This window comes from Engraulis encrasicolus, chromosome 8, assembly GCF_034702125.1.
Source record: "Engraulis encrasicolus isolate BLACKSEA-1 chromosome 8, IST_EnEncr_1.0, whole genome shotgun sequence".
NCBI classification, from domain to species: Eukaryota; Metazoa; Chordata; class Actinopteri; order Clupeiformes; family Engraulidae; genus Engraulis; species Engraulis encrasicolus.
The window spans coordinates 36165775-36184998 of NC_085864.1; the positions used below are offsets into that span (position 1 = coordinate 36165775).

General features: G+C 44.9%; 1 protein-coding gene across 1 annotated transcript; it reads left to right on the top strand.

The window, feature by feature from the left end:
• Positions 1–717: 717 nt before the first annotated feature.
• sarm1 (sterile alpha and TIR motif containing 1) lies at positions 718–18449 on the top strand. Its single transcript, XM_063204454.1, has 10 exons — positions 718–1953; positions 2482–2869; positions 4142–4243; positions 6375–6503; positions 8985–9197; positions 11341–11432; positions 12027–12353; positions 13235–13424; positions 14085–14206; positions 16527–18449. Exons 1-10 carry the CDS (start codon positions 1499–1501, stop codon positions 16639–16641), a joined length of 2133 nt encoding a protein of 710 aa, XP_063060524.1. The 5' UTR covers positions 718–1498; the 3' UTR covers positions 16642–18449.
• The last annotated feature ends 775 nt before the right edge of the window (positions 18450–19224 follow it).

A 19224-nucleotide genomic window follows, 5' to 3' on the forward strand; every position in this document is an offset into this window, starting at 1 on the left:
AAATTCACCCATGGCCTGTTGCATCATCTGATGAATACGTGACAAATAAGTAACTTCCACGGGGGCTTTTTTTCTTCTTCTTCTTCTTAAAAAAACAAACAAACAAACAAACAAACAAAACAAACGCTGAGAACTACTGCTCTAGTGTAACAGGTAGCAAAGTGCATTAACAGTGCTACATGCACCTTCAAACCCAACTTTTCCCCAACCTCCATATAGAGGGTTGAAGACCGCATTTTGCCCAAGGGCCCTTGATTAGCTTAATCCGACAGATTGCCAGGAATCCATTATGTGTGTGTGTGTGTACAAGGCATCTGTCTATAGGAGACAAGATGAGGGTGTTTCTTGTCTGCCAGAAGAAGTAAATCTTTACGTCCTCTCTCTCTCTCTCTCTCTCTCTCTCTCTCTCTCTCTCTCTCTCTCTCTCTCTCTCTCTCTCTCTCTCTCTCTGTATATGTTTGAGTGACTGTTGTATACCCAAGCACTAATTTTCTCAGCTTTAGATCATTTCTTCTAATGCCTAATGTGTTGACAGCTGTCACGATAAGACTTGTCAAACACACATGTTGTAGGGGTATCACAGCGGGAGTGTAGAAATGTAATGATGTAGAACAAATGGTTTGATGACTGAATATATGTATTTAATCTCAGCATTTGGCGAGAATGGGCCACCTCAGACAAGCGCTATTGAGCGCACAGAGCGCATAACATGCCTGGATGCGCATAACATGTTTACAGTTAACCAAGCTGTAACAACGTAAATCGTCCACTGGGGGCAACAGCACAAGGATGTCTAGACAACCAGCTTAGCTCAGCTGTTCAGTTGCTGAGGCAGGGAGAATTCCTTATCAGGGCCAAAGTATCGCTGGAGGAAGAAGGCGGTGCTGTTGGGGAGGATGCTCAGAGATGCTCGGGGTACCTCACCATGAAAACAGTGACCATATTTAGTTTATTCTGAAAACAAAAAAATAAGATTGAATCTTCTGGGACTTATTGTAACAGGCATTCGCCGAGACTAGGGCCAAGAAGAAGCTGTCTTTGTTTGGTTCGGCTAATGCTAGCAAGATAGACAGCTGTTTGTTGTCTTTTCTTCCGGAGACGTCATTTCTCATTCTTGTGAGGAGCGCCTAGGGACGGATAGATAGTGCGCGCACTAACCGCGGTTTGTACATTTGATCAATTCTTCTGTTATTTCACATTACTATATTGGCTACACTTGTTAAACGACACAAAGAGGTAAACAACCTCTGGTTTGGCATTAGGTGATGATGATGACGAGGGGCCTATGTTTCCGAACAAAAACTTCATTTAGATGAGTCACATTCTCGGATTCTTGGGGTCGGAATCGGGCCAAAATCCAACATACGGTGTTGAGAGGTTGTTTGTTACAAGTACATTCCTTAGAGGTATATTAAATGCGTTTTAGAATTCATATTATCACCCGTGTATGTGTTGTGACACGATTATAGGCCTACCGTTGGTATAATTAGCCCAGTAGATGCTTTTATCGCTCCTTGTGTTCATCAGCAAGCTGTTCCACTATTTATCAATGTTCAGCTCCGACAGACTCACGGTGCCTGAATATGTCAGTCGCCTTCAAACGCGCAAAACCGCCGCCGACCCCAGGGCTGTGTCGCCGGGCATTAACGCTGACGTCCAGGCAGTGCTGGATGCCTCTCTGCCAGCACTGCGGTTAGCAGTGAAAACCTTAAAATCAGCCAAGGACACTGGCGCTTTGGACGACACCCGCCAGGCAATAGCTGAGATTTATCAGCTGGTGGAAGAAGCCTGGATCTTGCCAGCTTTGGGACGGCAGGTGGCCGAGGAGATATGCAACAGGATACGGCTGGATGGGGGGCTGGACCTGCTCTTGCAGCATCTGCAGACACCCGCGGTGGAGATCACCTATGAGACAGCCAAGTTGTTGGAGCAGATCCTGGTAGCAGAAAACAGGTGGGTAGCCTTAATTATTATTATTTCTCATATTCTGTTCGAAATGACTCACTGTCTTCTCTCATATATTGTAACTACTGTAATGACTGAATAGAGAGGTAGCCTAATATGCTCACACATCCTCCCATGGACAGATTAAGGAACGACATTCTCTTGGGCAAAATATGGGGCCCACATATACTATAATGCTACTGGTGCGTGGGGACCCTCAGGGAAGGGGTGGAGATGAGGGGTGGAGATGAGGTCAGAGGGGATTCAGTTTGGCCTCGGCCTACTAGGCCAGTCCATTAAGCCACCTTTGCCTCTCCATCACAAGCTCTCATTGACTGGTCACATGTACTGTAGGCCTATGTCCATTGTTGTAATAATTTAGTATTGTATCTTCCTCTGCTTTAAAGCATGTCTTTCCCCACAAGATGTCAGTGACTTGTCACATCTAGCAGGCCCACTCTAACCAGCAGCAATAAAAATGGTAACCCTATAGACTGACACTAGACCTAAGCATGACCCCCCGCCCCATGTCCGCAGAGACTATGTGGCGCGCATGGGCCTGGGCGTGATCCTGAACCTGGCCCGCTCCCAGGAGGACGCGCAGCTGGCGCGCAGCGTGTCGGGCATCCTGGAGCACATGTTCAAGCACACGGAGGAGACGTCCACGCAGCTCATCGCCAATGGCGCGCTGGACGCGCTGCTCTTCTGGTGCCGCGGCACCGACCCCACCGTGCTGCGCCACTGTGCCGTGGCGCTGGCCAACTGCGCCATGTATGGCGGGCACCGCTGCCAGCGGCTGATGATCGAGAAGCAGGCGGCCGAGTGGCTGTTCCCCCTGGCCTTCTCCAAGGAGGACGAGCTCATCCGCTTCTACGCCTGCCTGGCCGTGGCCGTGCTCGCCGCCAACAAGGAGATCGAGAAGGAGGTGAGGAGAATTACTGCCGTACAAAGGCAAAGTGCAGTAACTGCGCCAACATTGAACTGAGAAAAAGGCCTTCAAAGCCTTGTTATTAGAATGGATACTACCTGTTACTCCAAATTTGACCAGGCAATATCTCGGGACAAGGTTGGACGGGACAAGGTTGGACCAGGCTTTGTTTCAAGATATAGGGGTGTTATGAAGACTGTTTTCATTCTAAACTCAATTTTGACAAAATATGTAGTTACTGCACTTTGCCTTTGTGAGGAGAATAGCCAGTGCCAATTGACCAGCTGCCCCTCCTTAGCTCCTCTCTGCTCTACAGTAGCACTGTATTCATAGTACTGTACTACAATCAGGGCTCTAAATGAACTTTTTTCATCACCAGCCAAAATGGCTCGTAGATACTGATCTAACCGGCCAAACACATACTCACTAATCAAAGTAGCTAGTACAGTAAGTTGGTCTTTTCTACCAGCCAAACTGAAATTTCACCAGAACGGTTTGGTAGTGTTAATTTAGAGCCCTGAGTACAAAACTTAGAGTGATCATGTACAAAAGGAAAAGTTGTTGTACTTTGTAGGCGGATTGTTGTGTGGACGATTTCTTCAGTACTCCGTCTCCTTTTATTATAAAAGTCTCTGCAAAAAGGGTTTCCACTCCTCACAACTCCTCACAACTCCTCCCACTTAACCAGTGATAATAAATGTATTTGCATAGTACAGCTCACACAGTACAATCATGGTGCTCAAAAGTTTTGCTGTTTGTCAGGAACCCAGGGTTGGCAGGTTATCAGAACAGTTTGCGGAAAAGTGTTTCACTGTGAGGCACGGAAAGGGATTCAGTTTGTTTCCCCCTAACAATGTGCCTTATTTTGACAGGACAAGGGTGAGTAGACTGGAAGTGACTGTATAAGAGAGATGTGGTAGGGGTTGGGAAATGATTGGGACCGGATTCGAACCTGGATCCCCATGGACAGTATTACTAGCTGTAGGGTGCGTTAGCAGAGAGTATACAGTGAGAATAGAATATTACAATCTCTGGTATTAGCACAATGCTCCAGCATGCTTCCCCAAAAGAACTCCTTATGTAAACTCACTTCTTATGTGTGTGTGTGTGTGCAGAGGGATGATTATTGTCAACATCTCATCTATATGCGAGTTAAAATTGGAGACCAGTCAAAGGCAGCTTCAATCTCCTGTGTTAACCCTGTTACATAGATTTTTGACAATTAAGTACCCTTTGACTTTGACTTCGACTTGACTAATTCCCCTCTAGGTGGTGAAGTCGGGCACTCTGGAGCTGGTGGAGCCCTTCATCGCCTCCCTGGACCCGGATGAGTTCGCCCGCAGCCTCCTGGACAGCAGCGACAGCATGCAGGTACTGTAGACACTCATGCCTCTTTTCCACTGCCAGTTTTCTGGTAGGTCTACAGCTGGACGCAGCGCGACTAGGCCACCACTTTTTCCTTTACAATTGAGCTGTATCGTACCTATTCGAAAAGCAAAAAGTGTTGGCCGAGTCGCGCTTTGTCGAGCTGTAAGTGTCGGCTGAGTCGCGCTTTGTCGAGCTGTAAGTGTAGGCTGAGTCGTGCTTTGTCGAGCTGTAAGTGTCGGCTGAGTCGCTTTTTGTCGAGCTGTAAGTGTCGGCTGAGTCGCGCTTTGTCGAGCTGTAAGTGTCGGCTGAGTCGCGCTTTGTCGAGCTGATGAGCAGGTACTGTAGACTCTTACTGCAGATGGGCCCGTCGACTGGGCCTATTCACTCTTAGCTGGAAACACTTAATCCGTTCAGACACGTCGTTAAAAAGTAGCTGTTACCAGAAATGGCAATGACCAAGTCGCAATGCATTACTAAAGGGCCTGTGTTATGTCGTAGTAGTGTAGTAGGCCTACTATGGTTGTTATCGTTTTAATGAATATTACAGCGTTCCACTGGTGGAAGAGTATGCATTATGGGGCGACCCACATCATAACAACATTGTTATGACATGCAGAGAGTCTTAGGTAACCAATTAAGACTTGGTCATTGACATTTTAGATATGATACGGTTATAACAGAGCCTCTACGCTAAGGGGTTAACATCCACATTCAAGACCACGTTGTTCTCAGATGCTTCCTTTAAATTACCTTAACTTTTCATTTTTAATTTTTACGTAATGTTTTGGTTCTTTTGTGTACTTTTATCTTTTTTTACCCTATGCATTTTAGCTATCTTTAATCGTAAATTTAGCTACTGTGTTCTATGTATGCTTTTGCTTTTGTGAAGCACATTTAACTGACTTTGTGTATTATGTACTGCACAACTGCACTGCATTTTTACATTACATTACATTACATTGCATTTGGCAGACGCTTTATAACCAAAGCGACTTTCAAAAGAGGACATAATCAAGCCAACATCACAAGCAAATACAAAGTGCACAGGAGATATACAGAACAACAAGTGCAGTTGCAAAGAGGGGTTAGTTTTTTGTTTTTTTTGTTTAAATATAAAGAGTAAATAACGAGTACACACACACACAAACACACACTCACAAACTAAACTAAACTAAATATCATGTCAGGAGTCTGCCCTGGGGCAAGGCCAGTTCAAGCATTAGTCTAGTAGATTCTCTCGAAAGAGGAATGTCTTTAGTTGTTTCTTGAAAGCTGCAAGAGATGTGCTCAGTCTTGCTGCCTCTGGGAGACTGTTCCACCACTTGGGTACCACAACGGAGAACAATCTTGACTGGGAGTACCTAGAGCGACTGGATGGCAGAGCCAGACGGCTTGTGCTGGATGAGCGCAGTTCTCTTCCAGTAACATAAGGCGTTAGTAGGTCCTTCAGATAAGCTGGGGCCGTTCCTGTGATGGTTTTGTAGGCAAGGGTCAATGCCTTGTGCTTGATCCGGGCGGCAATCGGTAACCAGTGCAACTCAATAAATAGAGGAGTAACATGGGTCCTTTTGGGTTGATTGAAAATCAACCGTGCCGCCGCATTCTGGATCATCTGCAGAGCATTTCCACAGAGAAACGCTGTTAGTATGCTTGAGGCTGATGCACACACACACGCACGCACGCACGCACGCACGCACGCACGCACACAGGCACGCACGCACACACACACACACACACACTGCACTGTACAAATAAGTTTGCCTTGCCTGTGCCTTAAAGGGACGCACATTTAGCTGACTTTGTATATTGAATGCACTGCACAACTGCACTGCATTTCCGCAGAGAAACGGTATTAGTATGCTTGAGGCATATACAGTATAGATAGACACAAACACGTGCGCGCACGCACACATGCACACACACACACACACTATCCAAATAATTGCCTCGCCTGTTGACTTACAGGGACGCACAGCGGCCAATACATACACAAACACACACACACACACACACACACACACACACACACACACACACACACACACACACACACACACACACACACACACACACACACACACACTCTGTCTCTGCACTATCCAAATAAGCTTGGCCTCGCCTGTTGCCTTTACAGGGACGCACGGCGGCCGACCTGCAGCACCTGCTGCCCCTGCTGGACGGCACGCGCCTGGAGGGCAAGTGCATCGCCGCCTTCTACCTGTGCGTGGAGACCAGCATCAAGTCACGCCAGCGCAACACCAAGGTGAGTGGGACAACGATAGTCACGCCAGCGCAAAACCAAGGTATGTGGAATAATAAGGGCATCATGGGTGGGTGGTATATTATGTACAATTCAACCTGGTAGAAGTATTCGTTCAGCGCTGCAAGGGCAAGTGCATCGCCGCCTTCTACCTGTGTGTGGAGACCAGCATCAAGTCACGCCAGCGCAACACCAAGGTGAGTGGGACAACGATAGTCAGGCCAAGAGCAATGTACGTAAATGCGTTTCTGATCACCCGAAAACACAGGAACTCCACCCGCTTTATTGGACACCAGTCAACCTGTGGTGAACCTAGGGAGGCGGGTCAACCATGCCATTTGGGAAACGTTAATTGTTATGGTCTCAGTAAGGCCAAGTCTCGGAGAGATTTGAAAGTCGATGATAATCAGGCTAGGATAACGAGGCCATCTCTAGGGCAGTGCAACACCAAGCTGAAGGTCTCTCTAGACTCCTCCTGCAGCTGCAGGTGATGTACTGTCAGGAGGGGGGTAGCGGCCGATTACGGAGGCCATCATTAGGGTTGGTGGTGACCAGGGTGCAAAGGCAACATCAAGGTGAGTGCAATAACGAGGTCATCCTTAGGGTTGGTGGTGACCCAGGTGTGAAGATCAATGGGGTCTTCTACTTGTAGGTGGCATCAAGCCGTGCCAGCACAACACCAATACAATACAAGGTGAGTGTAACAGCTAGCCGAGGTTGGCATGGAGCATTAGCTTACCTCCCTCCTGAAGCCACATACAGATGTGCTATTGAATTGGCTAGATGCCCAGCCCAGCCCAGCCCAGCAAACAACATCAGCAGCAACTTGTGCCAGTGTAACACTCTGGTGGTATGACTTGAGTTGCTCAGATTTTTAGCTAGGGGAATGGGGTGTCGGGGGGTTGTGTTGGGGCGTGTACCATTGCATGGAGTGCCCAATCACTGGGATTATGGCTGTGTTTAAACCAGGGCTTCGAACCGGTTCAAGGAACGAAAACGAAAACCAGGAACTTTTTGTATTTTACAGGGAACAGAAACGAAACCGGAAACGTTATTATTTTTTATGTTCTGGAATGGGAACACTTATTTAAAAGTAATGGTAACCGGTTAATACCGGTTAATACCGGTTAATACCGTTCCTCAAACTAAAAAAAAAAATTCATTATTTTCCTGCGCATGTTACCATGACGGCTGAGGTTCAAGTCCTGTGTGACATCAGACATTCTCTGGCTGAATGGAGAGAGAGCTGTAGATTACAAAGTCTTCACTCCACATCTTAATTAAGAGAAACCACTGTCATACAAAAGGACAGAGTTTACATTGCATTATTGTAAGACATTGCAGGGAAGCACGTGTAAAGCGCACCGACAATGTTCGGCGTTATTGGGCATCCATGGCCGCTTGAAATATGCACAAACTCACAATGTCCTCCCCGTGACCCAAGTCAGCGTGGAGCGCACATTTTCATCATTGAGGTTTATTCTCTGCTTCTCCGCTTAGGTCGTCCCTGAATGACAAAATTCTGGAGGATATTCTTTTCATCCGCTTGAATAAACAGTTTTGAATGTTGGCTGACTCATTTGCACTTCCGTCTTTCTTGGTTAATGTCAGTTAGGCCTATGGGGAGTAATCAGCTGACAGGAACGAAATTAACCGTTCCGGGAACAATATTTTTTGGTTCTATCCGGTTCGGGAACGTCAATTTATTGGTGGAACTCAGAACCGGAAACGTTATTATTCCGTTTCTGTTCGGAACGGAACGTTTGGAAAAAAATAAGGGTTCAAAGCCCTGGTTTAAACTGCCATGCCATGGTCCAAACATCTGTTTAGGGCCCTGAGGGCAGTGGTGTAGTCTACGTAGAACGCGGGTCTACGGAGTATACCCATTTCTAAATTTCAGGGATTTCAGTATAACCACTTAAAATTGATTGATCCATTAATTTGAATAGCAAAAATACATACAGTATACCCACTTCAAAAAATGCTCAAATATACAGTATACCCACCATAAAAAAGTAGACTACACCACTGTCTGAGGGCCCAGGTGTGAAGTCACAGGTGGAGCATCTCTCCTCTTTGCTACAGTGACCATCACTAGGGTCAGAGACCTGGGTAACATTCAACACAGGCAACTGTAGCTTTGAAACGACAGCAGCTGTGGGCTCAAACAATCCAACAAATTATGGATTAATCAATTTCGGCTCTGATAATCAGCTACATGTCACTGTTAACAAATAGGAATGCTTTAGTCATTCTTGTCCTCTACAGAAGAAAGTATTGTACGTAGTAACTATACTAATTGTAATAGTCTATTGTAGTCATGACTCTGACTTATCCTTCACATAAACTTGTTTCTGTTTTCTATGGAAGCGCAGTGGAAAGTGTTAAATTAAACTGTTTGTTAAATTAAAGTCAAAGTTAAATTAAAGTAACTTAATTCTGTCTTACTGTGTCATAAACATTTCCGATCCATGCCTTTTGCAGATTTTCCAGGAGATCGGTGCGGTGCAGAGCCTGAAGAGGATCGTCATGTACTCCAGCAACGCCACGGCCTGCTCGCTTGCCCGCCGCGCGCTCGGCATGATGGGAGAGGAAGTTCCGCGCCGCATCCTGTCCTCCGTGCCAAACTGGAAGAGCGGCGAGGTGCAGCGGTGGCTGCAGCAAGTTGGCTTCAGCGCCTACTCCGAACGCTTCCAGGTCTGGCGGCCTTCAACTGATGATTTGTTTATCTACAGCGCATGTCATTGTAGTTGTATGATTTAAGAATTAAAGAAAAAAGCAGGACAGCACTCCAAGTTTTTGTGGTTTATGGGCAATAAACCACAAAAACTTGGAGTGCTGTCCTGCTTTTTCTTTAATCATATATTCTCGAGGAATGAGCACCCAGTTGTTCACTTTGTTTGAGTTGAGCGCGTTACAGCCCTTAGTTTTATGTTGTATGATTTCCCATCCAACAGAGGTTAAGAGGTGGTCTCGGGGGTGCTGTGGCTGCGGGGGTGCTGTGGCGCAGCGCGCTAAGCCCCCCACATTTGGGCTTGCATGCCCATGGGGACCCCGGTTCGAGTCCGGCCGGGGTCATTTCCTGATCCCACCCCGTCTCTCTGTCCCACTCGCTTCCTGTCACCATCTCAGACAGTCCTATCAAATAAAGGCATAAAATCCCCTAAAAAAATAATAACAAAAAAGAGGTGGCTGCTGCAAGTTGGCTTTCAGCGCCTACTCAGAGCGCGTCTGGCCAACTCCGCTTGAGTTGTTGATTTATTGGTCTGTGATTTTGCATCCAACCATGCTACTGTAATCTCTTTTTTGTTGTACACTCATACACTCATCCTTTTCTTCTTCCTCCTTCTCTTCCTCCTCCTCCTCCTCCTAACATGATCTGCCAACATTTAGTGGTTTTATTTGTTTATGGAGCAGGTGAAATTGCTTGAAATATGTATGGAAGTTAGGGATATTATAGAGTTGCTGTTGATTTGTTGATCCGTGATTTCCTGTCCAACCATGATAATCTCCTTTTGGACAGAGGATTTGCCTATATTTAATGTTTTATTTTTGTTGAGCCGGACAAATGCAATTTGATCATCACCTTGATGCCAAACCTGCGGATGTTGTTTTTTCCCCCTTATTTTATTTTTGTACAGAAGCTAGGGATTTGCACAGACGCTACTGGAGATATTCTGCAGTTGTTACTGTAACAATAGAACAATGTGCTAAGTGCGGCGCGCGGTGGCTGTAGCTTTCAAGTTGGCTTCAGTACTGACAGTGCTTTCAGGTCTGGCCAACTGGCCCATGTTATTCACATACAAGCATGATAATCTGTTGTAAGTGTGTCCTCCTCCTATCCACCATGACCTGCCAATATTTAATGTTTTTGCTGAGCAGGTGCATGAGCCATGTCCAACTACTCTTTTTTTTTTTTTTACAGAAGCAAGGTTTATGTAGACCAGTTGATGTTATTAGGATAAAACGATGTCTTAAAACAATTTAAAGTGACACTAAGTAGTTCTCATTTATGATTTAACAGCAGGAGTCCTTGACTCCTTCCTCAAGTGGAGAAGGGAAACGTTTTCGGAAGTGTAACTATTAGACATTGCCAGACTATTGATGAAGTTCGTTGGATGAGAAGCAAAATATCTACTGCTATCAAGCTCAAGATGTCGTCCATTTATTTATTACAAAATGGATTGAGACAAGTAAAAAGTCGCGACAGATGTTCCTTCTGCCTGTCATTCCTTCTGCCTGCTCATCAAACTGCCTGCAGTGGGGTGGCAACCAGGATCAGCTGGTTCATTGAATTGGCAGGAGCAGGCCCTGCCGTGGCCAACCGGTGGGGTACTTGTCTGCCATGCGTCTGACCCGGGTTCTATTCCCGGCTCAGGTCCTTTGCCGACCCCTCCACGTCTCTCTCCTAATTCTCTTCCTGTCCACCTCTCACACTGTCCTATCAAATAAAGCCGAAAAAGACCAAAAAAACCAAGCGAAAAAAGACACAGTGTTATACATTTTCTGTTACCAGAATGGCAATGACCAAGTCGTGCATTACTAAAGGCCCTGTGCTAAAAAAAAGAATTGGCAGGAGCAAATACATGGGCTCTAAATGTTTGTTTTCTTCTGGCTGTGCGATTCTAGCTGCGCACAACTCAACCTCTGATTGTTGGAAACAGCTGTCGGTTAAAACATTTGCCCACGTGGTTGGCCGCCAGTGTCTTGCCCCTCCTCACAACACCGTGTTTATAAACACGGTGAACCCATGTATATGTGGTACAGGTTTATACTTTCTGAACCCTGTATGGCCGACCCTGCTTGTAACTAATTACTTGGTGGTGTGTGTGTATGTCAGGAGCTGCAGGTTGATGGAGACCTGCTGTTGAACATCACTGATGAGGACCTGAGATGTGACCTGGGCATGGCCTCTGGACTCACCAGGAAAAGGTAGAGCAGCCAGCTGCATGTACTGTACTTCCACAGATATGTTTTTGATTAAGGGTTTTAGGAACGTAATGATATACTGTAGGAAATGTATTTGATAGGGCTGCACAATTTATTGAAGAACACAATTTCGGCCACAACAATTAATAGAATGATATAATTATGATCGTACGGGTGGCAATAATGTATTAGTGACCTACCTTTGGGCATTCTTGAAGACAGAACATGTTGACAGGCTGGTGTTTCTGGCCAAATATTTGTAGGCCCGCCTAAGCTTCATGCTATATGCTTTTATATAATTATTACAATTCTAGATTATATCAATCAGAATTGATGATTTTGGTATGTAGTATACATTTTCCTCTCTGTCATCTTATATAGTACCCTCTGAGTGCACTGCATTCATACCGCCACACTCCCTTTCGGACTGTCCTTCAGAATCATTAAAGTAACGCTACTCCTACTCTTGACCCCCAGATTTCAATAAAATAACGGCACTCTACTCTACTCTCCTCTCCTCCGACTCTTGCCCCCGTGATTTCAATAAAGTAACGTCACTCTACTCTACTCTGCTCTCCTCCGTCTCTTGCTCCCCAGATTTCTGCGTGACCTGCGCGTGCTGAAGATGTACGCCAACTACTCCACATGCGACCCCGACAGCCTGGCCGACTGGCTGGCCGACGTGGACCCGCGCTTCCGCCAATACACTTACGGCCTGGTGCAGTCGGGCGTGGACCGCAAGAGCGTCCGCCACGTGACGGACGAGCAGCTGAGGAGCGACTGCGGTGTGCAGAACGGCGTGCATCGCGCCCGCATAGTGGCGGCGCTGCGCAACCCCAAGAGGACCTGCCTGACCGACGCGCAGCCCTGCGGCCCCGACGTCTTCATCAGCTATCGCCGCACCACCGGCTCACAGCTGGCCAGGTCAGCACAGGGACACACCACTCAACCCTCACTTATACCGATATTAGAATAACAACCCAAAACAGCTTTATAAACACTTTATTAGCATTTAATAATAATTAACATTTAACAAAGCATTTGCAAATGTTTGTAAATGAGTAAGAACCAAGCTACGACTGCACAGTGGAGTGGGAATCAACTTCTACTGTGTGAGTTTTATGTGGTTTCATGCCCTCTGGTCTTTGGAGGAGAAATTTCCAGGACCGATGCGACTGCGCTGTGTCTGCTGTGGTAACATAGTGTTTCTTACTCTTTTACAAACATTTGTAAAAATGTTGTTGATAATTAGTTCATTATTTATAAAGTGTTTATAAAGCTGTGAATAGGTAGTTATTCTAAAGTGTTACCCAGATATTTTATGAATAGACATTGTGATAATCTCACAACCCTGTTTATATGATATGTGGATAGAAAAATCTCTATGACATCAACACAAATCAGCATGGATTATGAAGTCACTTGCCATGGGATTGGCTCTGTACCAGGCAAATTCAGATTTTGAAAAACAAAAAAACTATGTTTTAATTGTGGTTTTCTTGTTTACACTCATATCTGTTTTAGGTCCAAGAAAGATTTCTACTTGAGATGTAGTTTTAAAAAACATCACACCCTCCTCTCACCTTTCTCTTCTCTCTCTCTCCTCCTCACCCCCCTCCTCTCTCTCTGTCTCACCCTACCTCTCCACCTCTCTGTCTCATCCTGTCTCTCCACCTCTCTCTCTCCTCACCCCCCTCCTCTCTCTCACCTTGTCTCTCCACCTCTCTGTCTCTCTCTCTCTTGCTTCCTCACCCCGCTCCTCTCTCTGTATCACCCTGTCTCTCCACCTCTCTCTCTCTCCGTAGCCTGTTGAAGGTGCATCTGCAGCTGCGTGGCTACAGCGTGTTTATCGATGTGGAGAAGCTGGAGGCGGGCCGCTTTGAGGACAAGCTGATACAGAGCGTGCAGCGCGCTCGCAACTTCATCCTGGTGCTCTCGGCCAACGCCCTCGACAAGTGCATGGGGGACCTCGCCATGAAGGACTGGGTACACAAGGTCAGTAGAGCGAGAGAGAGAGCGAGAGAGAGAGAGCGAGAGAGAGAGAGAGAGAGAGAGAGAGAGAGAGAGAGAGAGAGGTGATGGCCCGCCTACTTCCAGCTGTGTGTCGGGTTGGCTCATTAATGAGCCTGAGTATAACCTCCCAACACACTGACACCCCCCAACCCCCCCCCCCCCCCCCCCCCCCCCCCCCCCCCTTTGGCGTTTTGGGTTTTTGGTTTGGTCACCCATAGACATATTTTGCACACACATACGTGTACATGATTACTGATTTTGCACTATACTACATTATTCATTCTACTTATTATTTGACCTGTCATAGGGCGCCTTAGAGCACGGGTTAACATGCAAAAGCATAGTGCGCACATGCAAGGACGATAAAAATCAGTGTTGTATTTATACGCGATGTTGCAATAAGACAGACTGACTGAGCGAGAGAAAGAAAATGTGTGTGTGAGATAGAGATAGAGTGAGAGGGCAAGAGAGAGAGGGGGAGAGAGAGAGAATGAGAGTGACTCAGTGGTTGTTTTTATGGGACTCCTGATCCCCATTGTCCAGTGTTGTAAAAATCTTATCACGCTGCCTTGTGACATCTGGATGTCTGTTTAATGCCACTTTTATTTAATGTCATGGCTTGGCTGCCCTCAACCCATGCAGGAGATTGTCACTGCCCTCAGCGGGAAGAAAAACATTGTTCCGGTCACGGATAACTTCCTCTGGCCCGATCCCAAATCCCTACCAGAAGATATGAGCCCCGTCCTCAAATTCAACGGAATCAAGTGAGTCACCATTGCATTGCTTTTTTTTCTTATTGGGTATCAAGGAAAAAAAAACAAATAAACAACACAAAAAAAGAAAAACAAACAACAACAACAATAAAAGACAACCAGAACATATCAGACACACATCACACATTAAACCTCCCATCCTGATCCCGCCCATAGCTTCCCAAACCTCCCCTCTCCCCCCTCCCCCATTATATGAAAAAAAGTAATTCTCTCCATGGAGTATATGTCTACCACCATTGGATTACCAAGGATTCATCACACTTAGGGCTGATGCCAGTATTAATGTTCATTATTTGTACCACTATTACGTATATATTTTAATTATATAAGCACTAATATTATATAATAAAACATTAGCCTGGCCAAAAATATTCTTTTACGGGAGGATATCGCAACTTAAAGGGACACTGTGTGAGATTTTTAGTTATTTATTTCCAGAATTCATGAGGCCCATTCACTAATGTTACCTTTTTCATGAATACTTAACACCACCATCAAATTCTAAGTATTCATTATGACTGGAAAAATAGCACTTTTCATACATGAAAAGGGGATCTTCTCCATGGTCCGCCATTTTGAATTTCCAAAAATAGCCATTTTTAGCTGCAAAAATGACTCTACTTGGAACACACTAGAAAATATTTGTTTATTACTTAGTAAACTTTCATGTAAAGATCAAATTTGGCAATAGGCAGCCCAGTTTCAATGAGCAGCATAGTTGCAGTACCTTTTTTGACCATTTCCTGCACAGTGTACCTTTAAGGATTATGTTATTTCAGTCTATAAAAGCGATGATGCTAAATAACCCAGGCCCTCAGAAGACATTTAGGAGCTGTTTCCAAACCACGTAGCAAAATATTTTTATATGTGGATTTTTTTTTTCTTGGTTACATTGGTTTTGGCCTTCCATTTCCACGTAGCAGATATTTAAAAATCCAGATATAAAAAAGCAGGCTTTAAAAATATCCTATTTAGGGGGCTGAAACTCATTTGTTACAATGGGGTATTTATTTTTATCCACATGTTGCGTTTACACCTAAACAGGAGAAACAAATACCCTGCTAAAAAAATATCCTGATACGTGGAAACAGCACCTTAGTATCTAGACTAGACCAGACTGTTGCTGAGACTCTGATACACGCCTTCATCACCTCCCGTCTGGACTACTGTAACGGTGTCCTCTATGGTCTTCCCGCCAAGGCACTGGACAGGTTACAGCGTGTCCAAAACTCGGCTGCCAGGGTCCTCACACACACGAAGCGGTGGCAACACATTACCCCCTCACTCAAGCAGCTTCACTGGCTCCCGGTGAAGTCACGCATCACCTATAAAATCTTACTCCTCACTTACAAATCCCTCAATGCTCTTGCTCCCCAGTACCTCTCGAATCTCATCCAGCAACCCTCCCAACCAAGATCCCTGAGGTCCTCTAGCAAGGACCCGCGTGTCATCCCTCGTTCCAGGCTACGGACCTTTGGTGACAGAGCCTTCTGTGTTGCTGCCCCCACCCTTTGGAAAAGTCTAACTCTCCATGTCCGACAAGCCCCCACACTGGCTACGTTCAAAAAGCACCTAAAATCACGCTTATTCACTGAGGCCTATGGTCCTTAACCACCCTGCCCCAACCCCACCTTTACCCCCCTCCTCTCCTCTCTCTCTATTCCCTTGCCCACTCTCCTTTTGTAAAGCGACCTTGGGTTACTTGAAAGGCGCTATATAAAACCAAGTTATTATTATTATAATTATTAGACTAGTATAGATGTCACAGAAAAGATATCTGCGGCTTATAGTATCATGAGCTGAATCTCATTTCTCTCAAAGTCATGTACAGTGCTTGGGAAAAATATCCATGAAAGAACACTTGGTCAGTTATTGTCAGAGAACTTCCCCCTCATAAGTCAAAGTGAGACATTCTATTTCACTTCTGCTATCCATCTGTGATATAAAACAAATCTCTTAAAACCTTAAAAACTGCACCCTTCCGATCACAAGACTAAAGGTCAAACAGTTTCAGGGTTGGTCTTGTGATCTGAATGTTGCGGTTTCGAATCCCATACCAGGAGAAGAATGCGAGTGTTCTCCAGTTTGCTCACTGTAGCTGCAAAAAAACCAAACCCCACATTGTTACTGGACTGTAGCCAATACCCTGTGCCTAAATACTGTAACTTCACTTTACTTCTCTTTCACTTTACTTTTAAGGACTTCACTTTCACCACTTTGGATGATGCTGTCAACAACTACAGTAAGCGTCATCATGTCATAAAATAAAATACAATGTAATGAAACAAATGTCTTGCAAATTACATCCTAGATGGTCCCATGAGTACCAGGAGGCGACTATCGAGAAGATCCTGCGTTTCCTGGGCAAGCCGAGCCAGGACCAGCTGGACCGAGGGAAGGAGCCGGAGGCACCCAAGAAGGAGTAGCGTGGTCCCAAACAGGCCCCTTAGCCAGTCAGCCATCACACGGCTCACCTGGGGCCTGGATTTACCCAGCGAGGATGGATCAGTATTCTTTGATGTCCAAAGAGCCTTTATAAAATGTTTTTTTCATTCAGTAGCAGTACATGAGAATCTGTCTCCTAGCAGCAGACAAGACGACAGCAGACAACAGGTGTTCCGTATGTATATGACTCACTTCCTGTGCGTGTGCGTGTGTGTGTGTGTGTGTGTGTGTGTGTGTGTGTGTGTGTGTGTGTGTGTGTGTGTGTGTGTGTGTGTGTGAGTGTCTGATGAGTGAGTGTGTACCTCAATCACTGCATTTACCTCTCTGCGGTGCGAGTTAGCAAATCAATATGTAATCTCAGTCCTAGAGGTTTCACTTTTGGCTTTCTGCCTTTCAAATGCCACGGCTTGAAGGTCATGCCACCTCCCTCCAGCATCACCTTAGGAGCTCAGGTGTCCTGTCTGTCCAGATAATAAATTGCTCTCTGATTGTTTTCTTTGCCTTGTGCTCACTGTCGCCCCCCTCAGGAATACTCTACACATGACATGTAACCACGGACATGGGGAGGACAGAGTTAGACCCGTATCCTACCTGTAATGTCATTATAATATAGCATAGCACAGCATAATGTTAAATTTGCTTTTCAAAATGATATTCTACAATCTCTTGAGTTTAAATTATGCTTGAAGAAGAGGAGAGGAGAACTGTTTTGTGCCTTGATTGTAATCCGCATGTTTTTTTTATTGTTTAGTTTGTCCCATCCCAATGATGAAAATTGTTAATTGAAAAACATATTATATGCATTAAAATACTATATGCATTAAGATCATGCTTTGGGTAAAATAGGAAGGGTGTGTTTGAGAGGTATTTCGAGAAGCATGTGGCCTAGTTCCAGAACAAATAGCTATCATGTAATCACTGATCATCACGCACCTAACAGGCTTGTGGGTGTGATGAATAGAGATGAATTGTGTACTATCAAACATAGCAGTAAGAATGACTAAGGCAGCCTGTTATCACTGTGAAAATACCTTGTGCTTGACACACCTTTTTGAAGCTATTACCGTATATGACAGTCTACTAATTCTCCAGTGCACCACCAAATGCAAGAAAGGCAAGGCAAGGCAAGTTTATTTATATAGCGCATTTCATACACAGGTGCAACTCAATGTGCTTCACAAAGTTAACAAATGTTAAAAAAGAACATGCAGTATTTTCATAGAGAGGGAGAGCGAAGATCCATGCCACATACTTTTGCAGTAATGATTCATTGTATAGTCAGAGTCATATGAGTGGAATAAATTCCAGGACAAATAACGAAAACTGAGTTACCGGTACTTACGGCACAGACAAAAAAATGCATATTGGCTTCACATACCAGGAGATATCACAACAGTTTCCCTAGTTATTCAGAAAAATAATGCACGTTATGCAAGGTACGGCCTCTTTTCTGAAAAACTGAGTTGAACATGTGGGTCGTCAGCACCCTCACCGTCGAAGTATTTAAGAGTGAAGCCTGCTCCAAGCTTAACAATTGACAAGTTTTTCCAAACATTCCCATGATTTTATTTGTGATTGGCAAATTGGGTTAGGTTCTGCTGCCTCAGTGTAAAATTTTTGCAGTTCTTCTCTTGTCGAATATCAAGATTAAATGTGAAGATAATGGTTTGTGCATACAGTTTAATACCATATGAAGCTTGGACATTCAAGGTCCTTACATGGCTGTACATTCCGAAGACAATAAAACAAATCATCAATTGTTTGTGAGTCCCAGTGTGAAAAGTGCAAAATGAATATAAACACTGTTTATGTAAAAAAAAGAGTCCCTTTGTCATACCAGGATTTCTTTTCCCTCACCTGAAAGATAATGTGAAGCAAGTCTTTGTTGGCAAGTTGATGGAGTGAATGTGATTGACTGAAGAATGCACTCTATTACACACACTCCCTATTAGGGCTGCATGATATTAGAAAAAGATGAGATCCACGATAACATGACTGTATACTGCGATATCGATATTACTCGCGATATTTAATATATGCATATATTTTCCCCTCTCTACTTGCCATTGTACACTTAATCATGTATAGAACAACTGAGAGCAATGTGGCTAATATACAGCATCAACTTACAATGTCAACATTTTTAATGCATTTTTTAACATTCTCACCAAATTTCCTGTTATTTAAAATTAAAAACTGTTTGTGATACGTGCACAACTTTTGCGATACATGTATCGCAAGCCGTGATATTGCGATATCGATACATTTTCGATATATCGTGCAGCCCTACTCCCTATGTAGCCAGCCGCATTGAAAGTGAAAGCCCAATTGGGAAACTCCAACTCCCATTGTCATTGTGACAGAGCACCCCACAGCACACAAGTGTTCACTGCACACAACGAAATTGCATGTATGCCTCACCCGTGCAAGGGGGCTAGCCAGGTGGGTTGGTGTGTCCAGCTCTAAGACGACACTCAACACAAGCACAACATGACACAACAGTGTGGGGAGAAGGAGCAGGGTGAGTGTTGGTCAGAGTGATGGTCAGTTTGGCTCACCCTATT

What these genes read in the sequence shown, in the direction of transcription:
- sarm1 (XM_063204454.1), top strand. Translation starts at nt 1,499, where the DNA reads ATGCTTTTATCGCTCCTTGTGTTCATCAGCAAGCTGTTCCACTATTTA. An exon ending in ACAAGGAGATCGAGAAGGAG is followed by an intron (nt 2,870 to 4,141) that starts GTGAGGAGAATT and finishes ATTCCCCTCTAG; the next exon opens with GTGGTGAAGTCGGGCACTCT. An exon ending in CACGCCAGCGCAACACCAAG is followed by an intron (nt 6,504 to 8,984) that starts GTGAGTGGGACA and finishes TGCCTTTTGCAG; the next exon opens with ATTTTCCAGGAGATCGGTGC.